Source organism: Bubalus bubalis, chromosome 5, assembly GCF_019923935.1.
Source record: "Bubalus bubalis isolate 160015118507 breed Murrah chromosome 5, NDDB_SH_1, whole genome shotgun sequence".
NCBI lineage: Eukaryota > Metazoa > Chordata > Mammalia > Artiodactyla > Bovidae > Bubalus > Bubalus bubalis.
The window spans coordinates 88,984,529-89,012,283 of NC_059161.1; the positions used below are offsets into that span (position 1 = coordinate 88,984,529).

At 37.5% G+C, this 27,755-nt stretch overlaps 1 protein-coding gene across 1 annotated transcript in view; it reads right to left on the reverse strand.

The window, feature by feature from the left end:
• TMEM135 (transmembrane protein 135) overlaps positions 1-27,755 on the reverse strand; it is a 264,007-nt gene that overhangs the window by 215,024 nt on the left and 21,228 nt on the right. The window contains exons 2-3 of the mRNA XM_006069758.4: positions 9,107-9,234; positions 6,398-6,490 (exon numbers count right to left, since the gene is read on the reverse strand). Of these exons, the coding sequence (XP_006069820.1) occupies positions 6,398-6,490; positions 9,107-9,234 (221 nt within the window). The remainder of the gene's footprint in view (positions 1-6,397; positions 6,491-9,106; positions 9,235-27,755) is intronic.

The window sequence follows — 27,755 nt, forward strand, 5'->3', positions numbered from 1 at the left end:
ATGTAGATTGGTAGTTTTCAACAAAGGGGGGATTTATCCCATGGGGATAATTGTACTCATCTCACACGCTAGTAACCTAATGCTCAAAATTCTCCAAGCCAGGCTTCAACAGTACGTGAATCATGAACTTCCAGATGTTCAAGCTGGATTTAGAAAATGCAGAGGAGCCAGATATCAAATTGCCAACATCGGTTGGATCAGCAAAAAACAAGACAGTTCCAGGAAAATATCTACTTCTCCTTTATTGACTATGCCAAAGCCTTTGACTGTGTGGATCACAATCAACTGGAAAAGTCTTAAAGAGAGGAATACCAGACTACCTGACTTGCCTCTTGAGAAATCTGTATGCAGATCAGGAAGCAACAGTTAGAACTGGACATGAAACAACAGACTGGTTCCAAATAGGGAAAGGAGTACATCAAGGCTGTATATTATAACCTTGCTTATTTAACTTATATAGAGTACATCATGAGAAACACTGGGCTGGAGGAAGCACAAGCTGGAATCAAGATTGCCAGGAGAAATGTCAATAACCTCAGATATGCAGATGACACCACCCTTATGGCAGAAAGTGAAGAGGAACTGAAGAGCCTCTTGATGACAGTGAAAGAGGAGAGTGATAAAGTTGGCTTAAAACTCAAATATTCAGAAAACTAAGATCATGGCATCCGGTCCCATCACATCATGGCAAATAGATGGGGAAACAATGGAAACAGTGACAGACTTTATTTTCTTGGGCTCCAAAATCACTGCAGATGGTGACTGCAACCAAGAAATTAAAAGACACTTGCTCCTTGGAAGAAAAGTTATGACCAACCTAGACAGCATATTAAAAAGCAGAGACATCAGTTTGTCAACAAAGGTCCGTCTAGTCAAAGGTATGGTTTTTCCAGTAGTCATGTATGGATGTGAGAGTTGGACTATAAAGAAAGCTGAGTGCTGAAGAATTCATGCTTTTGAACTGTGGTGTTGGAGAAGACTCTTGAGAGTCCCTTGGACTGCAAGGAGATCCAACCAGTCTATCCTAAAGGAGATCAGTCCTGAATATTCATTGGAGGGAGTGATGCTAAAGCTGAAACTCCAATACTTTGGCCACCTGATGTGAAGAACTGACTCATTTGAAAAGACCCTGATGCTGGGAAAGATTGAAGGCGGGAGGAAAAGGGGACGACAGAGGATGAGATGGCTGGATGGCATCACCGACTCAATGGACATGAGTTTGAATAAGCTACAGGAGTTGGTGATGGACAGGGAGGCCTGGCGTGCTGCAGTCTGTGGGGTTGCAAAGAGTCAGACACGACTGAGCGACTGAACTGAACTGATCCCATGGGGACATGTTTCCTATGGAAACATTATTTGTTGTCCCAATTTGGTGGGGAGGGGAAGGGAGTGCCAATGGTATGTATGAATACAATACACAGAACAGTCCTCTCCCAAACAAAGAATTATCTGGCCCAAAACAAGTCAATAGTGCCAGGATTGAAAACCCATCCTAGATATGATAAACTATATCAATTTGACCTCATTAATATTCTTAAAATGCTAGCAACAGGCTAAAATAAAGCACAAAAACCCACATGATCATAGCAATGGATCCAGGAAAGACATTTAACAAAATGCTATACCCATTTATGATCAAGGCTCTCACAAAACTAGGAATACATCTGAACTTCCTAAACTTGATAAAGAGTATCTTAAAAAAACACCCTACAGGTAACACCATATGTAAAGGTGAAAGACTGAATTCCTTCCCCTAAGATCAGGAACAAGGGAAGGATGTACCAACACAATAAAAGGAAATAAAAGATGTACAGGCTGGAAAGCAAAGAATAAAATTGTCCCTATTTGCAACAACATTATTTTCAATGTAAAAAATCTCAAGGAATATGCAGAAAAACTTATTAGAACTAACAAGTAAATTCCACAAGAACCCAGGAATCAAGATCACATTCAAAAACTCAATACATTTCCATGTATAGCAACAAACATGTGAAAAATGATACTAAAAATATAGTATGCCCCTACCTCACATCACAGACAAAAATTAACTTAAAATGGATCAAAGACTGAAATATGAAAATTAAAATTATAAAACTCTTAAAAGAAAACAGAGACAATCTTTGTGACCTTAGATTTGATAATGGGCTTCTTAAATATGACACAAAAATACAATAGAATAAAATATATAAATTGGACTTCCTCAAAATGTAAAATGTATGTTCTTCAAATGACATGATCAAGAATATAAAAAACAAGGCACTGAATGGGAGAAAGTATTTACCAGTCCTATACCTCATAATGGCTTTTATTTAGAATAACTAAAGAAGGATTACAAATTAATAATATAAAGATAAATAACCCAATAAAAAGCAGGCAAAGGATCTAAACAGACATTTTTCCAAAGAAGATCTACAAACAGCTAGTAGGTACATGAAAAGTTGCTCAATACCAATAGTGATCTGGGACATGCAAACCTAAACCACACCTTAAATACTACTTCACTCTCTACGGAGAAGGCAATGGCAACCCACTCCAGTACTCTTGCCTGGAAAATCCCATGGGCAGAGGAGCCTGGTGGGCTGCGAAGAGTCAGACACAACTGAGCAACTTCACTTCCACTTTTCACTTTCATGCATTGGAGAAGGAAATGGCAACCCACTCCAGTACTCTTGCCTGGAAAATCCCAGGGACGGGGGAGCCTGGTGGGCTGCAGTCCATGGGGTTGCAAAGAGTCAGACACAACTGAGAGACTTCATTCCACTTTTCACTTTCATGCATTGGAGAAGGAAATGGCAACCCACTCCAGTGTTCTTGCCTGGAGAATCCCAGGGACGGGGGAGCCTGGTGGGCTGCCGTCTATGGGGTCGCACAGAGTCGAACACGACTGAAGCAATTTAGCAGCAGCAGCAGGGAAACAATAATCAGAAAGCATATAATTACAAGTGTTAGTCACAACGTGAAGTAATTAGACTCGTTACTGCTGGAGAGGATGAACAATGGTACAATAAACACTTTGGCAGTTCCTCAAATGATGAAGCGGAATTACCATGAACTGAAGTGAAGTCGCTCAGTCGTATCTGACTCTGCAACCCCATGGACTGTAGCCTACAAGGCTCCTCTGTACATGGGATTTTCCAGGCAAGAATACTGGAGTGGGTTGCCATTTCCTTCTCCACGGGATCTTCCCGACCCAGGGATCAAACCCGGTCTCCCACATTGCAGGCAGACGCTTTACCGTCTGAGCCACCAGGGAAGCCCAGTTACCATAAGCCAGCAATAACAAAGAGGCCTCTCCATTTTAAGCTTGCCACTAAATAATTCTTATATCAAAGGAGAAAAACAAACTAAAATTACAGAATTTCTAGAAAATTATGATTATGTAAATACAACATATCAGAATCTATACATAATCAAAGAGGAAAATTCATAGCCTTAAACACTTATATCAATAGAACTTAAAGAATGAAAATAAATAAGGCTCCAAACTAAAAAGATATTTATTATAAAAGGAAAGAAAATTAGCAAAAAAAAAAAAAAAAAAAAAAGGAAGGAAAAAAATGACAGCAAGAAATGAATTAGAAAACCAAAAAACAGAACTAATAAATGATTCATTGAAAAGCAAAATCAACAAAATTAGTAGCTAGAATAATACAAAATAAATGAGTTGAGAAATAACCATTGAAAACAGAAAATTCAATCAAATCATATCGGACTATTTTGTATGAACTTCATGCAAATAAATATAAAAATCTTTATAAATGGATAATTTTGGGGAAATGGAAAATTTTTAAGAGATGGATAACTTTCTATTAGAGACAGAGTTGAGTGAGTTTAGGCAGACAAGTTTCCACAGAGGAAACAACTTCTTAAGAACTACCATGCCCAAAAGAGTCACCATGGCCAGGAGGGGTCACAGAGGATCAGACTAAATACTCAAAGGCCAGAAAATTCACTGCTACTTAAATTACACCAGAGTAAGGGGAAAAACAACAAAATTTATCAAACATTTAATAAAGTAAATATGACAATGACACTAAAATGGATAAAGAACACACAAACATATAACACACACAAGTAACCGTCTCACAAATAATGATGTCTTAGTGATGTCATGATCAACTGAGCTTTATTCCAGCAAAGCGGAGATTATGGAATATCAGGAAATCCATTCATCTAATTCATCATCAATAACAATTCATTGGAAAGATCTGGTGATTACCACTTTAATCACATATTCAAACTTAGAACTACTCAGAAGTTTGGGCCTCCCGATGGCGTCAGCATCATCTATGAAGTAAACTCTTACCAAGAATATTTAATTCGAATCTAATCAAAGATTTCGACTGAACTTCAAGTTCACAGGAAATACCATTTAAACAATTCTGTGAGGAAAAATTTCTGACAAAATCAGAAATGATTTTACACACAACAAGATAACTGGCCTGGTCATATCAATAAGTCACTACCATGGAGGATAAAAGTGGGATGGATGATTTACCGAGATCAAGAGAAAATAAAGAAACAGAACACCATCCAACAACTTTGACTAGATTTCGGTTCAAAAAAACCAGCTATGAAGTATTTTAGGACAGTATGGACAAGCAGTAGCTGGGAATGACTGCTAGTTTTCTTATGTGTGATAATAGTGCTAGAATTATGTAGGAAAGTGTTCTCATTTTAGAATATTTTGAAAACATATTTCCAAAAACCAATATTCGTATTTATAAACTGATCAAGAAGTTACAATCACCAGAAAAATACTCTCATTACTTATAGGGGAGAAAACAATAAAAATACTTAACACAACACAGTTACCATGTGTCAGACACTCTTCTAAGCACTTTTCACATAACTAACTCATTTAATTCTCTGAACAACTATATGAGTACTTAATCACTATGTCCATTTTTCAGGTAAGAAATAAGCCATAGAAGTCACCCAATAAGTGGCAGAGCTAGTCTCCCAAGTCAGATAATATAGGTCCAGTAGCCACACTTATTTAGTGACTACTCTGTACTCTCCTCTTGGGTGGGGTAATCTATATTCCTGAGTAATGTTTTTGTTTAGTCTCTTAGTCGTGTCTGACTCTTTTGTGTCCCCATGGATTGTAGCCCACCAGGCTCCTCTGTCCATGGGATTTCCTAGGCAAGGTTACTGGACTAGGTTGCCATTTCCTCCTCCAGGGCATCTTCCCAACCCAGGGATCAAACCCATGTCACAGCATCTCATGCATTGCAGGAGAATTCTTTACCACTGAGCCACCAGGGAAGCTCATGTTCCTAGCAATACTGACTTGATTTTGCTGGGGTTATAACACCCTTTGATTTTAGTAATTTTACTAATCCAAAAGCATGATCAAACAGAGAATCACAAAAAGTTAGATATTATTACATTTACAAAAATGCATTAAAATGGCCTCAGGTAGTTTAGGGCTTCCCTGCTGGCTCAGTGGTAAAATAATCCACCTGCCAACGTAGGAAACTTGGGTTCAATCTCTGGGTTAAGAAGATCCCCTGGAGAATGAAATGGCAACCCACTCCAGCACTCCAGTATCCTTGCCTGGGAAATCCCATTACAGAGGAGCCTGGCGGGTTACAGTTCAGAGGGTCGCAAAGAGTCAGACACGACTTAGTGACTTAAAAATAACAAGTAGTTTAGGTAAATATTTAGTTATATAACAAGATCTATCTATATTCTTACTAGAGGATCGATGATTATAACAAATATCTTCATCAGCTGAAAGATGACCCCATCTTGATTAACACATGACACTATCTTGATTATCTGGGATAAAGGTGGAATCAAAGCAGGTCTCAGCAGTAAAAATAAATATTCTTGAGATGGCAAAAATTATTTTATGCCAAATGTCTAATTTCAACAGTTTATCTGACTGAAAAACTTACATAACATTTGTAGTATTTTGCAGAAACCTTATTATTCCACATGGAACATTTTCAAATTGATAACAAAAATCTTAAAAATAATAACTGATTTAATAGAGATAATGAGTCTAAAGCAAATTATAAATCTATATGAATAAAGAAAATTATTGTTTATGTTCTTAGGTGTGATAATGGTATTGTGATTATAGAAAAGATCTTTAGCTAGAATTTATGCATGTCATGCTTTAGTTTGGCACATCAGAGGACTCTAGATTTTTAGTAAACAAAGACTAATGGGTATTATTACTGTATAATGTCAATCTTCTTTTTCATAGGCTTAAAAACATAAATAAGTATAAAATTATTTTTTCCATCAAATATTTGCAAGATTGAGAAATATATGTGGAAATAATTCTCTTCCCTGGACCACAACAAACACTAAGCAAAAAACAAAAACAAAACTCTAATTTGGGTGAGAATGGTTCTACTAAATATGTAGATATGCAAAATTTTACCTGCTTTTTCTCTCAACTAGAATGGCCACATAAGATGCTGGCAAAGCGGCACCAAAGCCGGGACTCCATAAGTAGAATTTTCCAAGTATCTTCCTGAAATTGAAATTTGGAAGGATTAAATAAAATTTCTTGTTGGTCACTGCAGTTATTACACACAGGAGTTCCCCTTCTCAGTTCACCCTCTGTCTAGGTGTCCCACAGCAAATCAAATTCAACAGGACCAGAGCCAAGCTCATTCTCCTTCTCCCCAGGCTCCATGAACTTGCTCTTCCTCGTCTTTTCCTAGGTTAATGACATCAACAACTACTTATTCACCTACGTGTGGCATTTGGAGACATCCTTGGCTTCTCTGTCTTCCATACGTGAAATCATCCACTTAAGTATTTCCATATACAATTTATCTCTCAAATTCCTCTCCAACCTACTGCCTTTGCCTCAGTCAAGTCCCTCACCACCTCTTCTTCAGGCTACTACAACAGCAAACTAATAGGTATCTCTCCTTGCAGTCATTTAATCTGTTATATTCATTCAGACATTCCCTGGACCCAATACTGTTCACTCTGCAAAGCCCTCTAGGTTCTCAGTTTCCTCATCTATCAAATGGGAATAAATATATTACCTATCTCATACATAATTGCTATGATGGCTACATGAGATACTTCCCAGCACCGTGCATGGCACAAACAAAACATTCAGAAAATGTTAGCTATTGTTACCACTATTACTATTATTATCACTACAATTTTTTCAGCTTTTATTGATGTATAATTGATTTACCATAGCGTGTTAGTTTCATGTGTATAGCAAAGTGATTCAGTTAAATATATTTTTTTTCAGATTCTTTTCCCTTATAGGTTATTATTAACACAAAATATTGAGTAGAGTTCCCTTGCTATCACAGTAGGTCCTTGCTGGTTACCTATCTTATATACAGTAGTGTGTATATGCTAATCCCATAGTCCTAATTTACTCCTCACCTTTCCCCTTTCATAAATTTGTTAGTTCTATGTCTGTGGGTCTCTTTCTGTTTTGTGTATAAGTTCATTATATCTTTTTTTTTTTTTACTACTTCTATTTTTTAACACATGATAAATATTCAACAAATGTCTCCCTTTTGCTTCTACAACCCTGGATAAGTTTTTCTTACATCACTTACTAAAATATTTTATATCTTTTAGTTATATGTGTATACAAAGCTTTTCTTTTACTAGAATACATCATTTGAAAGAAAGAATCTGCAAAGTGTCTCACTATGGTGTTTCACTACAAATGGCCATTAACTTCTTGGGTTTTCAAAGAGAAAATAAAAAGAAGTCTGGAGATATTAGGAAATTCTTTTTCCTTTCAAAGACGATATATTCCTAAGAAGGGGAGAAACAAAAAAATAATAAGAAAGTATCTGAACAATGGTGCTCAACTGCTAAATGATGTATTATAGGAAAAAGTATTTGCTATATACATACAGATAAGGATCAAGAATCACAGATAAAATTATCTTTTCAACTGAAGCTTAGCTTTAAAAAATTAGAAAATCTACAAATAACATAGGTATTTCTGCAATGGGCATCAGAAACTTTCTGCCTGAGAAAACTGGAGGTGGTTCTCCCTCTAATAAAATCGAAAAATGACTTAATAAATTATTGAATGTAAGAATTAAAGGAAAATAACTCAGTGACTCAGGTATAGAAAGAACATAGATGTTATCTTATAATTAGTATTTAATGTTTTCACAACTTAACCAAAGGGTTCACATAACATAAATATGCTTCAAGAACAATTTATTATTATTATTAAATCTAATTATCCTACAACTTTATTTTTAGAGTTTTAACAAGTATTAGAAGCTTTCCAGAGACTACATGATAAAGAGTTTCTTGCACAGATTATTCAGGTCAATTTAAAGGCATGATTTATTTACTCAATAGTATAAATTGTATCAATTATTTTCTGCACAATTTAAAAGTTTATAAATGTTACTGTTCTTAAGAAAAAAGAATCTATGAAAGACATCTGGAAATTATATTTCTACCTGCAGAATTACTTTGGGCAATACTAAGTGGGTAACATAATATTAATAGAATGTAAAGTATTTCAACTTGACAAATTAAATAACTAGTTTGGGTTGTTCGAAAGATAAAAAGTAAATATCTACTAAATATGTTAGGTACATCACAACACCAAAAACTGAATTCTAACTGCATATATATATATGTGATGCATATATATAGCATGAAGCATGTGAAACAGATAATGCACTGAATCAAGACCAAAAGTTTCATCAGTAGGATATGCCAGAAGTTTCATAGATAAACACAAGCATCTTATGGTCCTTTTGAAGTCCATTCACTACATATGGACCTAAGCTATATCATGGACAGTTGCTTTGAATTTCAAATCTATAAAACTGAAAAGTTAAGAAATCCTCATTAACAACGCAGTAAATACAGTGGGCCCCAGAAAATATATGATGCGTTAAAGCACTTTTGTTCCATAATCACAGCAATGATTTGAAGTTTATATCACATCTTAGGCCAAGAGGGCCACAACTTCTGGTTTTACAAGCTTTCTTTGAGATAAATAAATGCCATGTCCCAGAGAGAAAAAAATAAACAAGGAGTGACCTGCACAACATTTATATAAACATCTGTTTGTTTCTATCTCAATAAAGGAAATTTGCATTAATCTCCAGTGGTTATTATGAGTACCAACCTTAAAATGCAAAAGAAAGCCATAAACAAGGCCCCATTAGCAGTCAGAAATGAAGCAGACTGTAGGATCTCAGGGAGCAGTTTGTGTAAATAATAGTCTAATTTTCGTTTCCGGAGAATTGCTGCAATCTGAAAAGAAAAAGGGTCTTTTGTTTAATCCAACCAACTTTTCCCACTTAAGTTAGCTCTTATGTGGAAGATACTGAAATAATAGCATATATTTACAAACTAAAGTAAAAACCCAGGTATTTTATAGCTCTTCTATGAAAATTCAATTTTCGGGACAGAAAGAAGACACTTTAGTTTATTGAAGGTATAATAGATAAAGGGCCACAACGTGGATCAATCACATGATAAGTAACCTCCAAATTTGAGATAAATATTTATAGTGCCTTATGCTCAAATTTCTCCAAGCCAGGCTTCAGCAATACATGAACCGTGAACTTCCTAATGTTCAAGCTGGTTTTAGAAAAGGCAGAGGAACCAGAGATCAAATTGCCAGCATCCGCTGGATCATGGAAAAAGCAAGAGAGTTCCAGAAAAACATCTATTTCTGCTTTATTGACTATGCCAAAGCCTTTGACTGTGTGGATCACAACAAACTGTGGAAAATTATGAAAGAGATGGGAATACCAGACCACCTGACCTGCCTCTTGAGAAATCTGTATGCAGGTCAGGAAGCAACAGTTAGAACTGGACATGGAACAACAGACTGGTTCCAAATAGGAAAAGGAGTTCGTCAAGGCTGTATATTGTCAACCTGCTTATTTAACTTATATGCAGAGTACATCATGAGAAACGCTGGACTGGAAGAAACACAAGCTGGAATCAAGATTGCCGGGAGAAATCTCAATAACCTCAGATATGCAGATGACACCACCCTTATGGCAGAAAGTGAAGAGGAACTCAAAAGCCTCTTGATGAAAGTGAAAGTGGAGAGTGAAAAAGTTGGCTTAAAGCTCAACATTCAGAAAACGAAGATCATGGCATCCGGTCCCATCACTTCATGAGAAATAGATGGGGAAACAGTGGAAACAGTGTCAGACTTTATTCTTCTGGGCTCCAAAATCACTACAGATACTGACTGCAGCCATGAAATTAAAAGACGCTTACTCCTTGGAAGGAAAGTTATGACCAACCTAGATAGCATATTCAAAAGCAGAGACATTACTTTGCCAACAAAGGTCCGTCTAGTCAAGGCTATGGTTTTTCCTGTGGTCATGTATGGATGTGAGAGTTGGACTGTGAAGAAGGCTGAGTACCAAAGAATTGATGCTTTTGAACTATGGTGTTAGAGAAGACTCTTGAGAGTCCCTTGGACTGCAAGGAGATCCAACCAGTCTATTCTAAAGGACATCAGCCCTGGGATTTCTTTGGAAGGAATGATGCTGAAGCTGAAACTCCAGTACTTTGGCCACTTCATGCGAAGAGTTGACTCATTAGAAAAGACTCTGATGCTGGGAGGGATTGGGGGCAGGAGGAGAAAGGGATGACAGAGGATGAGATGGCTGGATGGCATCACTGACTCGATGGACATGAGTCTGAGTGAACTCCGGGAGTTGGTGATGGACAGGGAGGCCTGGCGTGCTGCGATTCATGGGGTCACAAAGGTCGGACATGACTGAGCGACTGAACTGAACTGAAAAAGTTTTAAACTGAAAAATAAGATATATTTTTAAACAGACAAAAAAGTGAAGTTCAATTCAAATAGAAATTGAATGCTAAACAAAACTGCATTACAGATATTATCAACCTGAATATTAGAGAATTCCAGTGACAAAAACTAGAAACTGATAAAAACCATTCATTCAGTTTCATTGAAAAGGGAATATGAGCTAGATCAGAGGCATTCTCACAGGTACCATGAAGAAATGCTGTTCTATCAAGGTGAAACAATATGATCAAAGGAACAAAAGATGACAGAATTAGGGAATGAGGGAGGGAATTTAAGAAAGGGCAAGACAGACTTGAGAAAAGGAAGACCAGAGAAGCCTGCATTCACTCCTCACCATTCTGGGCAGAACACTTTCCCTGTGTTAAGGGAAATCTAACGGCCTCTTCTCAATTCTTTTCTTATTCTACCCCTTAGAAGCTTCTGATAATCTACTTCACTCAATTATACAAACTGCTATTAAGAAGTAAGCCATACACAGGAAACACAATGGTGAGTCAGATCTAATTCTTGCCTGCAAGGAACATAAAAACTTGATAGAGAAACAGACATATAAACAATTAATGACAATATGGCAGTGTGTTAAATGCTAGACTAGAAGAAGAAGAAACTGCTATAGAACTACTATTAGAACATGACCAAAACGGAGACGGGACTGGGCAGACAATAATATCTGGAAGATGCATCTTGGCAAATAGGTAAAATGTTGACAGAAGAGAAGTTTCTATGGTCTCTGTGACTGCAGTCTTCTCATTCTCCCATTATATCTCTAAATGCTATTCCTTTGTTAGCATTTCTTCCTCAGATAGCTACTCCTTCTGTATATGTTCCCTCCCACTGCATCATCTATCATATCAAAGTAGAAATTCCAATATAACCCTAACATTTCCACTAAATTCTTAATTCATACTTCAAATGTCTATTGGACATGTCAATAAAGATGTACCAGAGACATCCAAAAAAAATCAGCCTGTCCAAAGCAGAACTTCTTGTGTTTCCTCAAAACGCTTTTACTTCTGAGTTTCCAACCTCAGGTAATAGTGTCACATTCACCTAATTACATAATTAAGGAACAAAATGTTGGTGTTATTTTCAATTACTCCCTGGATCCTCAACCATCTCCTCAGTTCTACTGGTCTTCTACTATCTTCAGGGTTTAGAAAGTAGTCTCTTTCAGACTTTTGGCACCCGGTCCCATCACTTCATGGGAAATAGATGGGGAAACAATGGAAACAGTAGCTGACTTTATCTTTTGGGGCTCCAAAATCACTGTAGATGGTAAGTGCTGCCATGAAACTAACAGACGCTTACTCCTTGGAAGGAAAGTTATGACCAACCTAGATAGCATATTCAAAAGCAGAAACATTACTTGGCCAACAAAGGTCCGTTTAGTCAAGGCTATGGTTTTTCCAGTAGTCATGTATGGATATGAGAGTTGGACTATAAAGAAAGCTGAGCACCGAAGATTTGATGCTTTTGAACTGTGGTGTTGGAGATGACTCTTGAGAGTCCATTGGACTGCAAGGAGATCCAACCAGTCCATCCTAAAGGAGATCAGTCTTGGGTGTTCATTGGAAGGACTGATGTCGAAGCTGAAACTCCAACACTTTGGCCAGCTGATGCGCAGAACTGACTCATTCGAAAAGACACTGATGTTGGGAAAAATTGAGGGCAGGAGGAAAAGGGGACGACAGAGGATGAGATGGTTGGATAGCATCACCAACTCAATGGACATCAGTTTGGGTAAACTCCAGGAGTTGGTGATGGACAGGGAGGCCACGTGCTGCGGTTCATGGGGTTGCAAAGAGTTGGACTCGACTGAGCAACTGAACTGAACTGATGGGCAGAATATGGTGTGCTGCTTCATACTCAAGTAGTTACAGAAAAAATTTCTTCTGTTCCTGGAAACACACATAACATCTCTTATAACACAAGTGTCCCTATAACCCGATTGTCTAGTAAACATAACTCCCAAGCAATTTACATACACATACACACACACACCTCCTAGAACTAATAAAGGAGTTGAGCAAGGGCATACGATACAAGCTAAACATACAAAACTTACTGGTATTTCTATACGAGACTAATGAATACATATGTGGACCCCCAAATTAAAAATAACAACAGCATTTATAACTCCTCAGAAACTAAAACACTTAGGGGAAAATCCATAACACCTGTGTAGGACTTATATGCTGAAAGTTACCCAATGCTGATGTTAGAAATCAAGAATATATAAATAAATATTCATAGACAGAAAGACTCAATATTGAAAAATATCAGTTCTGCCCCAAAGTGATATATAGGTTTAACACAATTCCTATTACAACCTCAGAAAAAGTTTTGGAGAGGTTGAGAAGATTATTCTGAAACCTACATAGAAACGCAAAGGAACTATAAAAGCTAAAATAGCGTTGAAAAAGAGAATGAAGTGAGAGGAATGAGTCTATGCAATTTCAAGACATATCATACAGCTATAGCAACGGTTTTGCGATACGAGCAGAGGGACTGACAGATAGATTAATGAAACAGAATAGAGAACCTAGATACAGACCCACATCAATATATCCAGCTGATTTTTGACAAGGTACATATGCAATTCCACTAAAGAAAAATAGCTTTTTTAGCAAAGGGTACTGGAGTAAAAAGAGCTCCATAGGCAAAAGAAAAAAAAATTAACTTCAAAGTCTCATAGTTTATACAAAAATTCAAACTATCAGCGACATAAATGTAAAATATAAAACTACAAAACTTTTGAGAGGAAAAACATCAGAGAAAATCTTAGAGATCTAAGTCTAGGCAAAAGCACAATCCATAAAAGGAAAAACTATAAATTACACCTCAAAATTAAAACTTTTTCTCTGTGAAAGACCTGTTAGAAGATAAAAAGCCAAGGCACAGAATGGGAGAAGATACTTGTAAACTACAGACCTAGTGAAGGACTAGCATGTAGAATATAAAAGAAAATCTCAAAATTCAACAGTAAAAAAATAAATGACCCAATTAGAAAATACAAATGATATGAACAGATATTCACCAAAGAGAATATGCAACATCAGTCATTAAGGAAAAGCAAATTAAAACCACAATAAAGTTATCACTAAAGAACTGCCAGAATAATTAAGTTTAAAAATACTGAAAACACCAAATGCTGGCAAGAATGCAGAGAAATTGGATCTCTTGTGCATTGTCAAAAGGAATGTGAAATAGCAGAAGCATTCTAAACAACAGTTCGACAGTTTCTTTAGAAACTAAGCAAGCAACTACCATATGACTCAGCAACTGCAGTCTCGGATGTTCACCCTAGAAAAATGAAAATGTTCACCCCAAATTACAGCAGCTTTGTTCGTAACAGTCAATAAATGGAAACAACCCATATGTCCTTTAAGAGGTAAATGGTTTAAAAACTGAGTTGTATCCACACTATGGGTTACCATTCAGCAATAAAAAGAAATAAGCTGGTGATACATGACACAATATTGATGAATTTCCGGAGAATTGTGCTAAGTGAAAAAAGCCAATCACTAAAGACTACATATATATAATTTCATTTATATAACATACATGAAATGACAAATTTATAGAAATGAAGAATAAATCAGTGATGACCAGGAGTTAAGAGGAGGTGGCTAAGGGGGAGGAAGTAGGTAATGCTATAAAGGGGCACCATGAGGGATCCTTGTGGTGATAGAAATGTCCTGTATATGACTATGCTACTATGCTATGCTTGGTCTCCAAGTCAGTCTGACTCTTTCTGACCCCGTGAATGGTAGCCTTCCAGTCTCCTCTGTCCATGGGATTATCCCAGCAAGAATACTGGAGTGGGCTGCATTTCCTCCTCCAGGGGATCTTCCCAATCCAGGGATCAAATCTGTGTCTCCTGTACTGCAGGTAGCTTCTTTACCACTGAGCCACCAGACACTATATCAAGGCAGTTATTTAGGTTCTGTTATTTTACTATCATTTTGCAGGATGTAACCACTGGGAGAAACCAGAAAAAGTGTACAGAGAATCTATTATTTCTTCCAACTACTTGAAAAGAAAGTTAGTTGCTCAGTTGTGTCCAACTCTTTGCAACCCCACGAACTGTAGCCCACCAGGCTCCCCCTGTACAGTCCATGGAATTTTCCAGGCCAGAATACTGGAGTGGGTAGACTTTCCCTTCTCCAGGGAATCTTCCCAACCCAGGGATCAATCCAAGGTCTCCCACATTGTAGGTGGATTCTTTATCTGCTGAGACACAAGGAAAGCCCTCCAATGACTTAAGAAACTACCATGATCTCAAAATGAAAAGTTCAATGAAAAAGCAGTCATCCACATGACCAACGGGCATATGAAATATGCTCAGCATCACTAGTCATCAGAAAACTGTACAGTGAAATATCACTACACACACACACACACACACACACACACCAGAATGTGTAAAACGAGGAGAAATGGCAATGCAAAGCACTGTCAGGAATAAAGTAACTGGAACTTCACACACTGCTGACGAGAATGTAAAACTGCATACTTACTTCAGAAAACTATTATTATCTAATGAAACTAAATGTACTCTTACCCTATGATCTGGCAATTTCACCCCTAGGAATATAACCAAGAGAAATAACTGCTTATTTCCACCAAAAGTTATATTCATAACATTAAAAAAAAATACCACAAAACACCTAAATGTCCATCAGCAGTAAGGTAGATAAACTGTACATATTTGCAACACTGGTAGATCACACTAACAGTACACTGTGAGAAAAAGGAATAATCTGACACAATACCAGGGGAAATAATCTAAGACCTTATCAACACTGTGCTGTAACTCAGAGCTTTCAACCAGGATTTTCATGTGGCCAAAATACTGATCCGCGCATCAGTCTGGGTAGCCAGGCCAGGACTCAGGTAACAGAGCAACGTGATAACCGTCTCAGTTTTCCCTAGTATGCCACACAATTGTTATCATTTACTAGATGGGGAAACAATGGAAACAGTGAGAGACTTTATTTTGGGGGGCTCCAAAATCACTGCAGATGGTGACTGCAGCCAAGCAATTGGAGAACACTTGCTCCTTGGAAGAAAAGTTATGACCAACCTAGATAGCACATTAAAAAAGCAGGGACATTACTTTGCCAATAAAGGTCTGTCTAGACAAACCTATCATTTTTCCAGTAGTCATGTATGGATGTGAGAGTTGGACTATAAATATAAAGAAAGCTGAGCACCGAAGAATTGATGCTTTTGAACTGTGGTGTTGGAGAAGACTCTTGAGAGTCCCTTGGACTGCAAGGAGATCCAACCAGTCCATCCTAAAGGAGGTCAGTCCTGAATATTCATTGGAGGGAGTGATGCTGAAGCTAAAACTCCAATACTTCGGCCACCTGATGTGAAGAACTGACTCACTAGAAAAGACCCTGATGCCGGGAAAGACTGAAGGCGGGAGGAGAAGGGGACAACAGAGGATGAGATGGTTGAATGGCATCACTGACTCAATGAACATGAGGTTGAGTAAACTCTGGGAATTGGTGATGGACAGGGAAGCCTAGCTGCAGTCTATGGGGTTGCAAAGAGTCAGACACAACTGAGCAACTGAACTGAACTGTGTATGCTACAGTATGAAAAAGTTTAGAAGCACTGATCTAAACAAATAACATAACAGTAATTGTACTAGCCATGTAGGAATTATAAGGGTACATGCACATGTGTATAAAATTATCAGACACCATCAGATACCTTTACAAACATCACATTTTATAGCAAAATAATGCTGCAGCGTTCATATACTTAGATAAAGTAATTCCACAGTAGTAAATTCCTTATCGGGACTTCCCTGGTGGCTCAGACGGTAAAGCGTCTGCCTACAATGTGGGAGACCCGGGTTCAATGCCTGAGTCGAGAAGGTCTCCTGGAGAAGAAAATGGCAACCCACTCCAGTATTCTTGCCTGGAAAATCCCATGGACGGTGGAACCTGGTAGGCTACAGTCCACAGGGTCGCAAACAGTCGGACACGACTGAGCAACTTCACTTCTTTCACTTTCAAATTCCTTACCAATTTTCCAAATATGCATACAAACACTCAGCTCAACAAAGTACATAATAACACTATGATTAAAATGTATACTTCTATTTGTTTATTTATATTGATATAAATTTTGAAGACTAATGACCAGGAAAAAAAAACAATCAAAATATATACAGCAATAAGACAGACTACAAAACAATATTTCTAATGAACATATGAACCAAATACCAGAACATTATGCATTGGGTTATCTTTGAAAGGCTATTAACAGATTATTTTCATCTTTTTGTTTTGGGTACTTTCCAGACATTCTGCAACCAACATGCTACACTTAAAGAACTGGTAGGAAGGGAACAAGTATGAGAAAGAGGGGATTATAGGAAAAGATCTGAATAGAGAATAGAAATATTCAGCATGACAGAGTATAAAATAATTAGGAGATACAATTTTTACTCTAGTTTTACAACTAACAATTTCTATGAAGGCTACTTATTTTAATGCTCTTTAGATTTCATCTTCCTCATTTATTAAATAAAGAGGCTGACTTACATGAAACAAGAGTGACATCAATAAGATGGCAGAATAGCAGTTTCTAGCACTCATCTCCTTGCAGAATCATCAATTTGAACAAATATCCCCATGCAAAATTACCTTCATAAGAGCTAAAGATTCCAGGTGAGAAATTAAAGCACCCAGGTGATATATAGAAATAAGAAAAGATGCATTGAAGAGGGTATCAAAGACAATCTCATATTACTCACATCACCCCACCTCCAACCCCAGGCAACGCAGCATGCAGAGAGCCACCCACCAAGGAGGAAGAAGAGTGAAGTGTGCATCCAACATCGCCACAAACCCCAGCTCCACACCTGCCAAGTAACATCAGGCACCAGGCCAGGCCACACAGATCAAGGACTCAGCTGTGCCTCCATCGACTCAGACTCTAGGCCCATCCTGATGCCAGGTCAAACCCCAAGAAACCAGGCTCCAGGCTTACCCCATGAATGCAGGTTTCAGGCCCCAATCTGAAGTCTCAAACACCAGGCGTGCTGAGGGAGACTCAAGTATAAGGTACATAGCAGTGAACTCAGGTTTCAAGCCCACCCCCAGACACCAGAGTGGCCTGCCGAAGACTCCAGCAGCAAACCCACTCACAGACTCCACCAAATGGCTTTCACTGCAGAAGCCAAAGACTGGAAGAGGTGCTTACATCTTCAATTGCACACATACCAAAACAAGGCTACAGTAACAATGAATGCTCAGGAAAATAAGACGTCAAAAGAGGAACAAAATAAAGCACCAGTTACTAACCCTAAAGAAATGGAGATCAATGAACTGCCAGCCAAGGAATTCAGAATAGTTGTCTTAAAGAACTGCAGTGAGCTCTAAAGGAACACAGACAGACAATTAAAACCAAAATTGGGAAAGCAATACATAACAAAAATGAGAAGTTAAACAAGAGACAGAGAGAAGGAAGGGAGGGAGGGAAGTAGGAAAGAAGGAAGGGAGGAATTCTGGAATTAAAAAACACAATGACTAGATTTGACCAAGCCACAGGAAAAGAAAACCAGTGAGCTCAAGATAGATCATTTGAAATTATGCAGGCAAAAGAACAAAAAGATAAACAATTGAAAGAGAAGGAAGATAGCCTGAGAATTATGGGATGCCATCAAAATAAATTATGTATACATTGAGGAATCCCAGAATAAGAAAGAGAAAGGGTCAGAAAGCATAGAAATAGTAGGGGAAAAAAAGAAATATTGACTGGAAACTTCCTCAATCAGAAGAGGGAAAAGGACATCCAGATTGATGAAGTCCAAAGAATCCCAAATAGATTAAATACAAAGGAATGTATTTGTTATTTTTCTATTCCACTAATTTTGAGATGATGAATGTTTACTCGGTTCAGTTCAGTTCAGTTCAGTCGCTCAGTCATGTTCAACTCTTTGCGACCCCATGAACCGCAGCACGCCAGGCCTCCCTATCCATCACCAACTGCCGGAGTTTGCTCAAACTCATGTGCATCGAGTCAGTGACGCCATCCAACCATCTCATCCTCTGTCATCCCCTTCTCCTCCTACCCTCAATCTTTCCCAGCATCAGGGTCTTTTCAAATGAGTCAGCTCTTCACATCAGTGTGGCCAAAGTATTGGAGTTTCAGCTTCACTAATCACAGCGTAATAACCATTTCATGATGCATGTAAGTCAAATCATTACACTGTGTACCTTAAACTTACACAGTGCTGTAAGTTGAGTATTTCCCAACAAAAAGGAAAGAAAAAAGAGAGAAATCTTCACCTAGATACATTACAATCAAATTCTCAAAAATCAAAGACAAAAAGAGAATTTTGAAAGAAGAGAAAAGAAAACTCATCACATACAAAGGAACCTCAAAAATATCCATGATTTCTCAGCAGAAAGAAAACATATATTCAAAGTGGTGAAAGGAAAAAAAAAAAAAACTGCCAAATAAGAATACTTTATCTGCAAATCTGTCCTTCAAAATGGAAAAAGAGATAAGGACTTTCCAAAAAAATCAAAAGCTAAGTGAGTTAGTCACCACTCAGTTCAGTTCAGTTCAGTCGCTCAGTCGTGTCCGACTCTTTGCGACCCCATGAATTGCAGCACGCCAGGCCTCCCTGTCCATCACCACTAGCCCTGCCTTATAAGGAATGCTAAAGGGAGTTCTTTGTGCTGAAATTAAAAGATACTGGAAATATAAAACTCACTGGTAAAAGTAAAGTGAAGTGAAGTGAAGTGAAGTCGCTCAGTCGTGTCTGACTCTTTGCAACCCCATGAACTGTAGCCTACCGGCCTCCTCCATCCATGGGATTTTCCAGGCAAGAGTACCGGAGTGGGGTGCCATTGCCTTCTCCAGGGGATCTTCCTGACCCAGGGATCGAACCCAGGTTTCCCTCATTGTAGGCAGATGCTTTACCATCTAAGCCACAAGGGAAGCCCTTGGTAAAACTAAATATATAGTCAAATATCATGGTATATCCTGTCATGGTGCTGTGTAAATCAAGTGACTCAGAATAAAAGTTGAAATATAAAGTATTAAAAATAACTATAGCTATAAAAAAATCTATTACTGGATAAACAATATAAAAAGATTGTGACATCAAAATTGTAAAGTGGGGAGTAACCAGGTAAGTTTTTTATATAAGACTGAAGTTATCATCAGCGTATAATAACTATTATAAATATGTTGTTTTGTTTTTTTATCAGTATGTTTTATATAAACTTTACAGTAACCACAGAGCAAAATTCTATAATTGATACAGAAAAGAGAAGATGAAAGGAATCAAAGAATACCACCACAAAGCAGGCATCAAATCACAAGGAGAGGAAGGAAAAAAGGCACAAGTGAACTACAAAATGGTGAAAAAACAACGAACAAAAGAGCAACAGTAAGTCTTTACATGTAAATTAACTATGCCTCCTAAAAGACACATAAGGACTGAATGAATTAAAAAAACAAAAAACCAAGACACAATATACACTGCCTTCAAGAGACTCACGTTAGCGCCAAGGACACGCAAAGGCCAAAAGTGAAGGAATGGAAAAAAAGATATTGATGCAAATGATAACCAAAATAGAGAAGGGGTGGCTATATTTATAGTAGACAAAATAGACTTTAAGTCAAAAATCATAAAAGAGACAGAGAAGGACACTGTATAATAATAAAGGTGTCACCTCATCAATAGGATATAAAAATTGCAAGTATATACGGGTCCAAATCAGAGCACCTACATATATAAAGGAAATATTAACAGAATTGAAGGGAGAAATAAATAGCAACATAATAATAATAGGAGACTTCAATACTCCACTTTCAACAATGGACAGATCATCTAAAGAGTAAATCAATAAAGAATATTTGGCCGTGAACAACACTATCAATTAACTGGAACTAACAGACATATTAGAGAATATCCCAACAAAACAAAACACACATTCTCTTCAAGTCATTCTCAATGACACATCATGTCTTATGGCTCAAAACAGGTCTTAAAAATTTTAAGAAGACTGACTAGAATCCAGTAACAGGAGCAAAACTGGAAAATTCATAAATACGTGGAAATGCAGAAATTAAACAGTACACTCATGAAAAAAACAAAATTCAAAGAAAATAAAAAGAGAAATCAAAAACTATCTTGAGAAAAATGAAAAAGGAAACAATATATCAAAACTTTTGGGATACAGCAAAAGCAGTTCTAAGAAGGGAGTCTACAGCAATAAATGCCTTTTAGGGGGAAAAAAAAATCTCAAATAAACAACCTAAGTTCATACCTCAAGAAACTAGAAGTACAACTAACTAAATCAAATGTTAGCAGAAGAAAATAATAAAAGTCAGAGCAGAAATAAATGAAACAGAGACCAGAAAATAACACAAAAGATCAATGAAACAAAGAGTTGTTTTGAAAAGATAAAATTGAAAAAACTTTACCTAGCCTAACTTTTTAAACAAGATATTAATAAATAAAATTAAAAATGAAAGAGAGGACATTACAACTGACATCAGAGAAATACAAAGGATCGAAGAAACTACTACTACAAAGAGACGGCTGCTGCTGCTAAATTGCTTCAGTCGTGTCTGACCCTGTGCGACCCCACAGACGGCAGCCCACCAGGCACCCCCCGTCCCTGGGACTCTCCAGGCAAGAACACTGGAGTGGGTGGTCATTTCCTTCTCCAATGCATGAAAGTGAAAAGTGAAAGTGAAGTCACTCAGTCGTGTCCGACTCTAGCGACCCCATGGACTGCAGCCTACCAGGCTCCTCCATCCATGGGATTTTCCAGGCAAGAGTACTGAAGTGGGGTGGCATTGCCTTCTCAGACAAAGAGACTACTATGAATAATTATACAGCAAGAAACTGGATAACCCAAAAGAAATGAAACATACAAGCTACCAATACTGAATCACGAAGAAACAGGAAATCTGAACAGACCAATAAGTAATAAGGAGATTGAATCAATAATCAAAAACCTCACAATCACAAAATGTAATGGCTTCATCAATTAATTCTACCACACACTGAAAGAAGCAAATCCTGCTCAAACTTTTTCAAAAACTTGAAAAGAACATAAAACTTTGAAACTCATTTTATGAGGCCAGCATTACCATCATACCAAAGCCTGATAAGGACACTAAAGGAAAGAAAACTACAGGTCAACATCCTTGATGAAGACAGATTAAAATTCTCAACAAAATACTAGCAATCCAAATTCAACAGCACATATATCATGTTCAAGAATGACTTACCTCTAGGGTGTAAGAATGGTTCAACATATACAAATCAATAGGTGATACATTAACAAAATGAAGGCTAAAAATCATGATCATCTCAGTAGATGGAGATAAAGTATTCGACAAAACTCAATATCCTTTCAAGATATAAACATCAATAAACTTCATCATGATAAAAGGTAATAAATGATAAGACCACAGCTAACATCAAACTCAAAAGTGAATAAATGAAAGCTTTCCCCCTAAGACCAGAAACAACGCAAAGATGCCCACTCTCACTACTGTTATTAAACTTTATTACAGGAAGTCTTAACCAGAGTAGCAAGTCAAGAAAAAGAAATAAAAGCTATCCGTATCAGAAAAGCAGAAGTAAAACTGTCTCTGTGTGCAGAAACCTTGAATTTTCTACCAAAAAAAGAGAAAAAAAATCAAAACTAATAAATGAATTCAGTAAAGCTGTGGGATACAAAATCAACATACAAAAATCAGTTACATTTCTAAACACTTACACCAAACAATCTGAAAAAGATACTAAGAAAACAATCTCATTTACAATTACATCATCAATAAAATACTCTGGAATAAAGTAAACCAAGGAGGTGAAAGATATATACACTGAAAACTTTAAAAGAGTAATGAAAGAAACTGAAGAAGATGCAAATAAATGGAAGTGAAGTGAGTCACTTAGTCATGTCCGACTCCTTGCAACCTTTTGGACTGTAGCCCACCAGGCTTCTCTGTCCATGGGATTCCCCAGGCAAGAATACTGGAGTGGGTTACAATCCCTTCTCCAGGGGATCTTCTCAACCCAGGGATCGAACCTAAGTCTCCTGCATTGCAGGCAGATTCTTTACCATCTGAGCCACCAGTCTAAATAAATGGAAAGACAGTCCATATTCATGGATTGGAAGACTTAATATTGTTAAAATGTCCATAGTACTCAATGCCATCTACAGATTCAATGCAATCCGTATCAAAATCCCAAAGGCATTTTTCATAGAAATGGAAAAAAAAAATCCTAAAATTCATATGGAATCACATACATAAAAATGTGAATAGCCAAAGCAATCTTGAGAAAGAACAAAGCTGGACACAATGCACTTATACTGGACTTCAAAATACACTACAAAACCACTGTAATAAAAATAGCAGAGTACTGGCATAAAAACAGACATGCAGACCAAAGGAACAGAATAGAGCCCAGAAATAAAATCTTGCATTTATGGTCAAAGGATTTTCATCAAAAGTTCCAAGAACACACAACAGGGAAAGGACAGTCTCTTCAATAAATGGTCTTGTTTATCCACATGTTGAAGAAGGAAACTGAACCCTTACCTTATTCAATATACACAAAACAATTCAGAATCATTAAATCCTTCAACGTAAGACCTGAAACTAAACTACTTGAAGAAAACAGAGATAAAAAGCTTCTTGGCATTTGTTTGAACAATACTTTTTTGTATATAATTATAAAAGCACAGCAACAAATGTATAAACAGACAGATGAAATTACATCAAACTAAAAATCTCCTCCATAGAAACTAAAAACGTTATTAACAGAGTGAAGAAACAACCTACAAAATGGAAGAAAATATTTGCAAACCATTTGCAAAATTTCATAAGAGATTAATGTCCAAAACATAGAAGAAACTCAAACAATTCAATAGCAAGAAAACAATAACCATTTTAAAGATGAGTAAAGGGCCTGAGCACACATTTCTCAAAAGAAGACACACAAATGGCCAACAGGAGCATGAAAAGATGTTCAACATGACTAATTACATCATGGAAACGCAAATCAAAACAACGAGCTATCACCATACAGCTGTTATAATGGCTATTATCAAAAAGACAAAAAGTCATGTGTTAATGAGGGTGTGGAGAAAAGGGAATCCTTGTGGTATACATACACATACACACACACACACACACACACAATGGATTATTCAGCCTTAAAAAAGAAGGAAATCCTGTCATTTGGGACAACTTGGATAAACCTGGGGGAAATTATGCCAAGTAAAATAAACCAGGCACAGAAGGACAAATTCTACATTATCTCAGTTATATGCGGAAACTAAAAACCCACAGAAGCAGAGTAGATGATGGTTGCTAGTGGCTGAGGAGGCAGGGGACACAAAGAGATGTTGATCAAAGGATACAAAGTTACAGTCATGTAGGATGAATAAACCTAATGAAAGATCAAACATAATGACTATAGTTAATAACACTGTACTGAATACTGAAAATATGCTAAGAAGGTAGATTTCAGGTGCCACTGAACATTCAGTTTGTTGTGACATCCACTTCATTGCAGTACTCTGAAACTGCCCCTGCAGTGTCTCTGAAGTATGCATGTGTATCAAAACAGCATGCTGGAAAGTAAAAATAAAAAGTCAACACTAAAAATGTGACACAGAGTTCTTTTTTCCCACTTTTAAATTATATCTTTTTTTCTTTTTTAAATAAATCATACTTAAGGAACTTGGAGAAGCAAATGGCAACCCACTCCAGTATTCTTGCCTGAAGAATCCCCTGGACAGAGGAGCCTGGAAGGCTATAGTCCATGGGGTCACAAGAGTCAGACATGACTTAGCGACTAAAGGAAGTAACTGGATATCCGTATAGAACAAAAAAGTTACCTTTTTTGTTAACTTCTCCTTCACACTATACACAAGACTTAGTTTGAGATGGATCACAGACTTACATATGCAAAGTATAAACAATAAAGCGTATGGAAGAAAACATAGGTGAATATGAACATTCCAGGCTTAAGTCCAAAGACTGAGACAGCATTAAGCATAGTTCCCATGAAAGGGAAGTATGGAGACTGACTTGACTATCCCAAGGCTACACACTGAAGACTGATGCAAAATTATAATGACAGGCCCCCAATTTAGTAGTTTCCTTTTACGAAAATATCACAATTAGACACCTGTCAGGCCTATATACATTTCATCTTATTCCTTTATTCTCCCTTATCTGTTTCCCCCTGTGATTAATGCTGCATATTTGCCATACAAATGGTTAACTAGCATTAGGATTGCATGGCTATGGAACAGAACACAGTTAACTGGGCCTCACAAGGGACTGACCCATGATCTTAGCCTTACTGTACCAAACTTTAATTTAGTAGTCTTTGTTAGCCCGAGAGCTTGATCATTAACTCTCTCAGATGACTATTTCTAGAGAGTCTAATAAATCAAGTTTTGTGAAAAATAAAGTATGCAGTAGGAGTTGATTTTATGTTTTATTTGTTGCTGTTGACGTTCAGTCACTGTCATATTCAATTCTTTGTAACCCCATGGATTGCACCATGCTAGGCTTCCCTATCCTTCACTATCTCTCAAAGGTGGCTCATTTCCATTGAGTCAGTGACGCTATCTAACCATCTTATCCTTTGCTGCTGTCTTCTCCTCCCGCCCTCAATCTTTCCCAGCATCAGGGTCTTTTCCAGTGAGTCGGCTCTTCGTATCAGGTGGCCAAATTATTGAAGCTTCAGCATCAGTCCTTCCAATGAATATGCAATGAGTTAATTTCCTTAAGGATACTGGTTTGATTTCCTTGCTGTCCAAGGAACTCTCAAGACCCTTCTCTAGTACCACAGTTTGAAAGCATCAATTCGTCAGCACTCAGACTTCTTTATGGTCCAACTCTCACATTTGTATATGACTACTGGAAAAACCACAGCTTTGATTAGAAGAACCTTTGTCAGCAAAATGATGTCTTTGCTTTTTAACATGCTGTCTGCATTTGTCATAGCTTTCCTTCCAAGGAACAAATCTTTTATTTATTTAATCACCAGCAAATAATGATTTCTTTAAAGCAGAGTGTCTCAACTTGGACACTAACCACATTTTGGGTCAGATAATCCGCTGCTTTGGAGGGTTATCCAGCATATTACAGGATGTTTAGCAGCATCCCTAGCCTTTCCTGTATAAACGCCAGTAGCACCGCCTGAGCTCTGACAACCAAAATGTCTCCATGTAGTGCCAAGTGTCTCCTAGAAGGCAAAAGTACCTCTTATTGAAAACAATGTTTTACAGAAAAGAGCATAATATAAGGATTCAGGCACAGTTTTTTTTTAACTTTTTATTTTATATTCGAGTATAGCAGATTAACAGTGTTGTGAGTTTCAGGTGGACAGCAAAGGGACTCAGCCACACATACACATGTATCCGTTCTCCTCTGAACTCCCCTTCCGTCCAGGCTGCCACATGACACTGACCAGAGGTCCTTGTACTATACAGGAGGTCCTTGGTGCTTATCCATTTTAAACACAGCCGTGTGTACATGTCGATCCCAAACTCCCTAACTATCTCTTCCCCCCATTCTTCCCACACTGGCGACCATAAGTTTGTTCTCTGGTTTGTGAGTCTTTTTCCTTTTCATAAATAAGTTCATTTGCATTATTTATTTTTAGACTCCAAATATAAGGGATGTCATATGCTATTTCTCCCTCTGTCTGACTTATTTCACTCAGCACGACAATGTCTAGGTCCCTCCATGTTGCTGCAAGTGGTGTTATTTCACTCTTTTGATGACTGATATATACTCTATTTGATATATACGCTATTGTATATATGTAGCACATCTTGTTTATCCCTCTGTCAATGGACATCTAGGTTGCTTCCATGTCTGACTATTGTAAACACAGCTGCAATGTACACTGGGGTGCATGTATTCTTTCAGACCCTGATTGTCTCCAGTGTGTAGCAGGGTCATACGGTAGCTCTATTTTCAGATTTTTAAGGAACCTCCATACTGTTCTTCACAGTGGCTACACCAATTTACATTCCCACCAATAGTGCAGGAGGGTTCCCTTGAGGACCGAGGCACTTTTTGACAAAGGGTCAAATATGTCAGACATCCTACACATAGTACACATAACAGGACTGTCTGAAAAAGTTAAAACTAGTCCTGAGTGTCCAGTAAGACTTCTAAATATCCCATCAGTCACACAGGTGAAATACTTGATTACTGTGACCTGGTCTAAAACCTAATTTCATCTTACAAACAAACACAAACTATTTGTGTAAGATTTTAACATTTACTAAAAATTTTAAGAATAAATCTAGTATGTTAAATAAAAAAGGGAGGGGAGAAAACGGCATAATGAATTTACATTTTTAAAATATTAACAGAATATCTACTTTATTTAACAAACACTTGTAACACTTTGTACATGCCAGGCACTGTTCTAAACACTGTACAAATGTTAACTCAGTGCTTATTAACAATCTATGAGATGGAATGATCAGTATTCCACTTTAGAGATAAGAAAACGTGGGCACAAAGAGATTATGTTGCCCAAAGTCACACAGTGAAGAAGCAGGAGGGCAGGGACTGCACACAGGTAAGTGGCTCCAAAGTCACTGAGGACTCAGTGCTCTTAAGCACCACACCCGATGCTGAAGTCTAGCATTCTAAATGAGGGGAAGAATGACACATAGTGAGTGCTATTAAAAAAAGCAAAAACCCAACAACAGCAGCAATTTGTGACTCACTAGCCCCTACACAGTTGAGGCTGCCCATCCTGAAAGAAGAAATACTAAAATATAGTGAAAACGCACCATATATATATATATATATGTGTATATATATATATATTCTAATAAAATAGTCATGCTGCTGCTGCTAAGTCGCTTCAGTCATGTCCGATTCTGTGTGACCCCATAGACAGCAGCCCACCAGGCTCCCCCGTCCCTGGGAT